At 39.3% G+C, this 9,558-nt stretch overlaps 1 protein-coding gene across 4 annotated transcripts in view; it reads right to left on the reverse strand.

Moving 5' to 3' along the window:
* gab1 (GRB2-associated binding protein 1) overlaps nucleotides 1-7,136 on the reverse strand; it is a 62,203-nt gene extending 55,067 nt beyond the window's left edge. For 2 of the 4 annotated variants that reach the window (XM_058386335.1, XM_058386333.1), the window contains exons 1-2: nucleotides 6,792-7,136; nucleotides 6,431-6,539 (exon numbers count right to left, since the gene is read on the reverse strand). In XM_058386335.1, the coding sequence (XP_058242318.1) occupies nucleotides 6,431-6,502 (72 nt within the window). In that variant the 5' untranslated portion in view covers nucleotides 6,503-6,539; nucleotides 6,792-7,136. The remainder of the gene's footprint in view (nucleotides 1-6,430; nucleotides 6,540-6,791) is intronic. The other 2 variants (XM_058386336.1, XM_058386334.1) reach the window with 1 other exon arrangement.
* Between the last annotated feature and the right edge of the window lie 2,422 nt (nucleotides 7,137-9,558).

Raw genomic sequence — 9,558 nt, forward strand, 5'->3', positions numbered from 1 at the left:
TTTACTTGGACTCCAAATTCCCCAGATCTCAATAAATCGAGAATCTGTAGGATGTGCTGGGCAAACAAGTCCGATCCATGGAGGCCCCATCTCACAACTTACAGGACTTAAAGGATCTGCTGCTAACAACTTGGTGCCAGAACCACAGCACACCTTCAGAGATCTAGTGGATCCATGCCTGGGTGGGTCAGGGCTGTTCTGGCAGCAAAAATGGGCCCAACACAATATTAGGCAGGTGGTCATAATGTTAGGCCAGATCGATGTATACACACACACACACAAAACAGACCAAAAAAGAAATACAGACAGAAACAAAGAGAATGGGGAGAAATACTGAAAGAAAGAAAGAAAGAAAGAAATACTGAAAGAAAGAAAGAAAGAAAGAAAGAAAGAAAGAAAGAAAGAAAGAAAGAAAGAAAGAAAGAAAGAAAGAAAGAAAGAAAGAAAGAAAGAAAGAAAGAAAGAAAGAAAGAAAGAAAGAAATACTGAAAGAAAGAAAGAAAGAAAGAAATACTGAAAGAAAGAAAGAAAGAAAGAAAGAAATACTGAAAGAAAGAAAGAAAGAAAGAAAGAAAGAAAGAAAGAAAGAAAGAAAGAAAGAAAGAAAGAAAGAAAGAGAGAGAGAAAGAGAGAAAGAGAGAAAGAGAGAAAGAAAGGGTAGTATACAGGCTACACCTGGTGCAGTGAGTTTTGTGCATGAATACTTGATGCTCGTGTGTCTTTATTTGAAAGCGATGCTTAATAATTAATTAAGAGGAGAATCCATTTCAAAAGGACTGCTCATCATTTCAGACACAACACAACTTACTGAAATGGAGAGGGGCAGGGTCGAGAGTGAGCGCAAGCGCGAGAGAGAGAGACAAGGGTTGAGAGGAAAAACAGCATTAATGTAAACAAAAAGGAATTGAAAGTGATACGGAGAAGTAAGAAGGAAGGAATAAGTAGATGTTTGTCTCGGCAGTTGGTTAAGCTGATCAACTCGCGCACAGACGTCACTGTGTTTGTTTGCCTTCTTAGTTCGTGCTGAGGATTAAGACATCCATGAATCCATTTCCAACAGATTTAATTAAATCGAAGAAAAGTAAATAAACACATTAATGAAGAAGAATGAAAGTCATTCCGTGTATGTGTGCGTGGGGAACAAAAAAGCAGCAGCTGCACACGCTCCAGAACGTGAGTAATGGCAGTGCGAGTATTGGAGGATGTGAGCGGTTAAGAGCAGCCGGTAGCTCGCTGAGACGCATTAAGGGGAAAGAGGAATTCTCTATTAAAGGCGACTACAGCTGCAGCCTGGTGAAGGTTTACACACATTTTCATACACACATTTTCCTCCTTCCTCTCTCTCCATGACCAGCTCCTCTTTCCCTGGTGCATCGTGGGAAAGTTGAACAGCACAGCTATATGTCAAGGTCCCTCATGGCACATGAGCGTAACCCACAAATTTTATTTTTTTTTGCTTTAAAATACATCCAAGATACCCAAGAGAACTGGCTCGGCCACTGGGGCTATGACATATGACTTATATGTGGGAAGTGAAGAACTAGCTAAATTGATCACGGCCTCATGTCAGTGACACTCCTGCTCCGTTTACTCTCTTCAGACTTTCTTTTTAAATCTCCTCTTTCTTTATGTGTTTATGTTAGTGATTAACAGTATCATAAACTCATTAGCTGGACCACTGGGCAAGTGAAAAATAAACAGATAAATAAAACCAAACATACTGCTCATCAATCCTAAAAGGCTAGGCTGGAAAAAGTGACCGCTAACACAATATAAAAACATTACAAGCTAGTTAGCAACATCAATGCATTACTACACACTAAGAGAAACAGACAGGTTCATGGTCCTCATCCACATCGAACAAACTTTCTAATATTTCCTTCAATACATTTGCAAACATTCTGGCTACGAGGTCCAGCTTTAAGTTCTCCCGATCTGCTGAAGCTGACCGCTCCTTAGGAGGAGAATTATATGTTGTGTATGTTAATGCTGTTTCAACTTAAAGTGTAATTTTCAACCTCCAACTAGTAAATGCTAAGAAAATGAAACTGGTAGGATTTTGTCAGCTTCAAGAGCCTTCCCTTCTTCACCTTCGAGCAGAGTGTGCCTCGATCAACATCTGTAACACAGCAGATTCACATTAATTTTAAACAGAGCTATGTATTTAAAGGAAAACATCTGTAAACCTACTTCTCCACCTGGCAACTGTGAATGAACCACTAATCGTCTAGACACACAATCCGATCGTCCCAAAAGTTCCAGCTACAGAATTTCCCATATGTGGCTAAAAATTGACAGACATGAGGACGGTCCCAAAAGACATTTCCCCATCTTATGGATTATCTTGATGGACAGAAAGAGTTTAAATAAGAAGAGGGATGACAAATGGCAGGTTTAAAAAATGATCACACCTTAACTAGAGAAATTTACTCAAGCACAACTTAGAATCCGGTCTAATCTTACATGCCCAGGTATCAAGGGCCAGTAACTGGAAGCTAAATAAAAGTGGAAATCGACACTGCGCTGAAGTCTCAGAGAGTCTGATCGCTTCTGACCACACACACAAACCTACATGTCAGCTCGTCAGGTTTCACTGCCACTCCCTTGCGCTTAGAGATCTGCATGCACTTCGGGGATGGAGGTAATGAAAAAGAGGAAGTTTTGAACACAGAAAGATGAGCACCAGATGGAAAAAATGAATGAAATGAAGGGTGGCAGGGTGGGGCAGGGGGGTTAGTGTGAATAGTTTAGTATTACTATTATCTTTAACCTCCATTAAGACTCACAACTCTAGATTTAAAGCATGTCGTGCTTTGAGTGTTAAAAATTTCTACTTTTTCGAAAATGTAAAAGTAAAGCGAGCGGCCTTCGACACTCCTCTATCACCGATAGAAAGCAACAAGAGTTGCCATGGCTGCGTGCTGTGTGTGTGTAAAAATGTCCATATTGTAGCGGTAAGCATGCACTTTGAGCCCTGTGCTGAACACTGAGCACTTCCATTGCACAGCACACAGAAAGTCAGCTGAACAGCCGCGCTCTTGATTCGCCGCCAAACAGCCGGGAACACAGCAGACTTTTGACCCTCGCTGCTCAAAGCTCAGCTCTGCACTGCACTGCACTGCTCGGCTCGGCACAGCTTGAAGCAGTAGGGCTGGGAATTTGGGCTCCGTGCCCACACTAAAACATTCTCATGTCAGGCCTGCATATTATATTTCTGTCTAGAGAAGGAAGCTATCGGTTTGGAGGAAAGAAAAATAAGTTAGTCGGTTTTTGGGGAAACGTTCATATGTTATAGTTACAATTTATTACAAAACCGCAAGCGGCCTGATAAAGGAGTTCACGATCGTCCCTTTGCACCTAATTTCTCAAAAATCGTCATAAATTCAGATCAAATGAAAATGTCTTTGCCAAGCTTCTAGAGCTTCAAACATAACTGGCGTAAAATCGAATGAATTAAAACAATCACCTTTTTAAGCTAATCATCTGTACTCTGTGTGCAGTTAGCATTTAAGATCCTTGTGTTAAAGTATTAGTTGTGCAGATCTGTACATACATGCTCGAATCCCACAACACATACATACTGCTCCAACTACAGAAAAGCAGCGCTGTTAAGATGCTCTTCATGTCTGACTCATCCAAAGACCTTTACTGTTACAGCTTAATGGTTGTTATTTTAAACCTATAATATATAACTCTGTACTCTAAATGTTACCGACAGCACCTGAGGACTGCCCTTTGACGTGCTACTACAAGTCAATCTCTAGTAACTAGGTTTTCGGTTGTTCTTTCACTAGAGATGAAATCATTGCGATATGCAAGTAATAATTGATACCCAGGTGCTGGGATGTTGCCGGATGTGAAGTTGCTGATTTATTTATTTTTCTTTCATTAAGAGCATGCTCTAAAACCTTTCTATTCCTCTTATTTGTGATTACGTCTGACATAATGGAACGTCTCTGAAGACTATCTCTGACAGTTCCAAAGCACTGACACCGGAGATTGCTTCCAAAAGCATTACATAAACGTCTCCTCTTAGGAAACTTCACCGTATTAAAAACGACAGGCGAATTTGTTGATGTGGAGCAGCCTGAATACAAGTCCCAGTATCAGCTGTTGCCATAGAAACAATAACGAATAGCACAATCGTCCTCATATAAACCTGTGATTTTTAATGATGTAATAGGAAAATTGATCAACAGCCACTGACCAATCAGAATAGACAGCACTGAAAGGGTGAAAAGGCAAAGAGGAAGGGAAAACTTCCAGAGCAGCAATGCCTGCTGGCATGGGTCATGCAAACTGGTCCAGACAAACAGCAATAAACAATAAACAACAACAAGCGCCACATCTGATGAAATGTCTGCTCAAGGCTGGAGCTCATGTAAACAATAGGAGTATAGATAGTGCTGTTGTAAACACATTCAGAGCAGTTAATGTAGCCTGATACTTGTATATCTCGGGATATTCGAAGACTTTACATGCAGGTCTGTGCTGAAAAGTAGAGCAAAAAATCTACTTAAAAGTAGCTTAAAATATATTGAAACGAATTTCATCTGCTTCCATTCAGTTTGTAATGTTATACCGCAACAACTAAAAATGAATTCCTGCAAGATCTCCGGGAGAGAGTGATCATTTGTAGGGATAATAGTGATCTAGTGATCAGTATCGAGCTTACATAAGTCATATTTCCAAAAACTGACCTAGTCCTAGTGTTTGTAATGAAAGTAAATAGAAAACAAGTCTGCACATAAATGCCGTGTTGCAATAATCCAGATTCAGCAACTTGTGATCCTCTCAAAATAAGCACATTTTATCATGACGACATAGACAGACAGACAGACAGACAGACAGATAAATAGACAGATAGATAGATAAATAGACAGACAGACAGACAGACAGACAGACAGACAGACAGATAGATAGATAGATAGGTCATCTAAACACTGCTTTATTGCAGAGATCAGTGCAGTTTAGAGACAACAGATCAGAAGATCAAGCACTGAATGCACAGAGGAGATGAAAGAAATCCGGTAAGAAATCTTGAGCTTGTCGATCAGCAGGGTATTTGGTTATCGCTTAATAGCAAAGGGAGTGAGGATTGATTTCATTACAGGTTAAAGAAGGTGTATTAGGTCTGGGGGAGAGGAGAAAGGAAGAGATGATTACATCAGATGAACCAAGTTGTTTACAACTTGATGATACGTATGCTGCATGATTCTCCGAGGAAGGAGATCAGCCACAGTTTAGGAACTTTTGGTTAACCAAAAAAAAAAAAAAAAAGGTTTTTTCGCAATTTTTCAAAAGCCAGCGCTGACATGGGATATTTTCTCCACTCATTTCTGCTTATGTCGCAGTAAAGAATCACATTTGGGAGTTTTGTTGTGGTTGGGAAGACAATGTGCCATTTCAACACCTGGCTTGAAGATCTGAGCACTCTGGAGATAAAAAGCACTTAAAAAAAAAAAAAAATCACTTTTGGCCCAAATGCAGATGTTTTTTGCTGATTTATCCGAATTCTGCCTGCATAAAAGATGAGTTTTGTTGCAGCTTTGGATGAATAAAAGAAGAAACTGTGCTGGTTTGAGGATTTGAGCTCAGCACTCTTGGATACATGGAATAAGCCTGAACTAAATAAGCATTTTCTTTTTAATTAATAAATAAATAAATAAATAAATAAAGTAGTTTCTACTGATTCATACGCATTCCTACTTGCATACGATAGTCAGCTCTGTTGACGCTGAGGATGAATAAGAGAAGAAAATGTGCTGGATCAACATCAGGTTAAAGGATTTGAGCTCAGCACTCTTGGAGACATGGGATAAGCCTGAGCTATTATTTCAAAAATAAAAAATAAAAAAAAACAAGCCTCAATGTCATTTCCGCTGATTCCTACACGCATAAGACAGTCCTAATAGTCAGTTTTGTTGACGGTGAGGATGAATAAGTGAACAAAATGTGCTGGTTCAACATCAGGTTAAAGGATTTGAGCTCAGCACTTTGGGGATAAAGCACTTTCGGACTCTAAATAGCTTTCGAAACATTTTTTTGGGGTAGTCTATGCCACATGAGGTGGTGCAGGAATGAAGAGCACAAATAAAGCTTTCCCACCACCACTAAAGAATGCAAGTGTCACTCTAATTATGTGTTTGAGGGAGGAAAGGGGGGGGGCAGATTTCTCCTAAAATAGCAGAGCACTAGTAAACAAGACAGCAAAGACACCCTAGCCAAGGGGGGGGGATGTCACAAGCACAATGACCAGAAATTTGTACTAAGTGATGTCATTTAGTATTATTACTGTTGTTGTTGCTATTAGAAAGCAGACATTTGCGTGTGTGCGCGCGCGCGCGTGTGCATGCGCGTGCGGCTGTGTACTGAAAACCAAGCGTATTTGAATAGAACCGTGATTTTTTTTCCCCCCTCGTCTACTTACATAACGGCGCAACTTTTTTTCCGGCGGAGACTTTCTGAGCCAGCCCGAGCATACCACATCCCCTCCACTCATTTTTTTGCCCTCGCTGCTTTTCCTGTAGTCCTTTGATCTGTAGGGAATAGACACAAAATAGATCAACTTGTGAGGGACGCGGCGAGGAGAATTACAGTGTAACACGCGGAGTTGTAACACAAACGCAGGCTCCAGGCTCGTGCACTCCACCAAACTCCTGCTTGCCTATTCCATTTAAATCCCCCCCTTTATTTATTCTTTTATGCGGGGGGGAAAAAGGCTCAATCAAAATGCATCCAGAAATACATAATATCCGTGTATAAGTGAAGACCCTTTGAAGTTTACACACATGAAAAGTGAGAATAATCCGGTGCTTTTTCTCCCCAGAGTCGTCGTCTCCACAGGCTTGACACTCTCTCACTCTCTCTCTCTCTCTCTCTCCAAGTTCCTCGACGAGAAAAAAAAAACGCGCTCGTTTTCTTTATTTCAACTAAAGCCAAAGATCTCCAAGGCGTTTTCCTTCAGTTTTCCCGCACATGCTTGTTTTCGGGAGCTTTCCGAGCTCCACGGAGCTCTTTTCCAACTAATTGTCCCAGTTTCGTCGACCTTCCCTCCAGTTTCGCTCGGTGATTGACGCGTAGAGACGTCGATACTTTTTTCCCCTCAAAACTCAACCTCCCTCCTTCTGCCTGTGGAGGAGGACAGGGAGACGCCGAGCAAGAAAAAAAAAGAGAAAAGAAACAGACCCAGGAGCGGTGGATTGTGGGAAATGGAGTCGACAGGTGCCGCCCCTTTCACATATTTATTTTTCATCTCTGTTTATTCTTTCTATCTGAATGAACAATTCCTGGACAACTTTAGCCAATAAAACAGGGTGTATTTATTTATATAGCGATATTCAAGCAAGGCATTGTGCGTTTTTGAACTTATTGACTGCCATTCTCAGGACTTAAGACTACAAGTCCCGGAATGCACTTCGGTGGGCATCCCGTGCATTGAATCGGATTAAAATACCGAGGAGACTCACCAATTATATTTTACTAGCCTAGTGAAGACATCAAAGAGACATCAAAGAGAGCTAATACAGAAAAACACTTACAGTCAGTGGCATATATATATATATATATATATATATATATATTCCAAGAATATAAATATATTACTAATACTACTAGTACTACGTAATAATAATAATAATAATAATAATAATGATAATAATGATAACAAGATGATGACGAAGAAGAAAAACAATATTCTTGGAGCACAGTGTGGTGGGAGAATTGACTCCAGATGGTACAGCAGTCCATCACAGGTCATCATGTCCACACTCATTCGTCTAATGTAGTCAGTCAGCCACCCATATGTTTATGGACATCGGGAGGAAACCGGAGAACCCTGAGGAATCCCTACACGCAGTAACCTGAGCTCAGGATCAAACCCAGGACCCACTACACCATTATGCCACCGTGATGATGATGATGATGATGATGATGATGGTTCGTAGTAGTACTCATAGTAGTAGTATTTGTTTGTTTGTTTGCTTGTTTTAAGAATAAAATACCCAATTAAAACAAACCACAGACAATTAGCATCCATTTAAATGCATCCAATTAGATGTCCCAAAATTAAAGGCTATAAAAAAAAACGCTATAAATCTACAAATTCAATGTCCCAAATTGTTGGTGCAAAAAAAAAAAAAAAAAACATTTTGTTGTTGTTGTTGTTTTTAAATGACATTATGTACAGGCTATTTATAGAAGAACCTTTTAAAATCCAAAACACAAAAGAGAATCTGACTTCTGTGTGAACTATTTAAAGAGTCTACTCTGACCCTGTGCCTATTCCTAGTTACACAATACAAGGCTTATTATTTTCATCCAGTTGTGATGATCTGACTTTAGGATGACAAGATAATGAGCTAATCTTCTAATAAATCTCACAGTGTCTGTTATGCACCGTGAGCATCTTCACTCCCTTCCAGTTTAGATTGAAACGATGCAGGTCGATCTTGATCCACGTAGCACCGATATATTATTTTAGATTTTGAAAGCCATGTGGTTGTAGGTAATGATATAATCATGTTAAACATATTGTGCAGCTCTGATACTTTTGCTGTTAGCACACAATGACTATTGTGTTGGTTTCTATAGAGAAGCCAGAAGCAGCCGTTGAATGTGCCTGAGCCAGTGATGCATGCAGGGATTTGTGTCCGGGTGAAACAGGAATGTGTGGAATGCTGTTGTACTGGAAAACGCCTTTTCCAATCAAGCCTGCTAACAAAGTCGTCTAACTGCTTACTCAGGACTTTTTGAACCCCAGTCCGCTCCAAACAGCCTCGGGACGATGTCTTTGCATGTGTGATTCGCTCAGTGACTACATACACCAGTCATCTGTTTGGCATGGTTTATAGTGTTTATTATAATGTTTCATTATTGTATTCTTCTTTTATTAGGAGAGCTTGTTATTGTGGTTGTTACTTACTAAAACAATTAAGCAAACAAGCAACACACATTTCATTTCAAAATGTGTAAAAGATTGCGCATACGGTGGACTAGAATTGGAGTGAAGCAAAATTTTAGTTTTATCCTTTCACTCTATGAATAAATAAATAAATAAATAAATAAATAAAGCATTTAATAATGATGATGATTATTATTATTATTAATATTATTATTATTATTTTTATTATCATTATTACTATTGTTGTTTCGCTTAGTTTTTATGTTTTTTAATTTTTTAAATTTTATTATAGTTTATTATAATAGTAGTATAATCATAATAATAGTTTAGTAATATTATTGTTTACTTTCATTAGTAGTAATGTTTTTTGAATGTCCCCAAGGATGAAGATTTTCAATGTGCAGTGAAGACATTCAAGCAAGTCATTTTAAGAATTTGAGTTTTGCCAATGATAAACTCCTGTAAGAGAGGTGCACCAAAACCACTGAGGCATAAAGGCATGTGTGAACGTGTAGAAGGAAACAGAGCGACCTGCTGCTATGCTGCTGCCCACTCAGAGTGCTGAAGCATTAGCTGTATATTATGCATGCGATTTTGAGGTCATTAGTCTCGAAGAGTTACAGAAGACCAAGATATTAGAAACCATGCTCATATTT

Source organism: Hemibagrus wyckioides, linkage group LG03, assembly GCF_019097595.1.
Source record: "Hemibagrus wyckioides isolate EC202008001 linkage group LG03, SWU_Hwy_1.0, whole genome shotgun sequence".
Lineage (NCBI taxonomy): Eukaryota > Metazoa > Chordata > Actinopteri > Siluriformes > Bagridae > Hemibagrus > Hemibagrus wyckioides.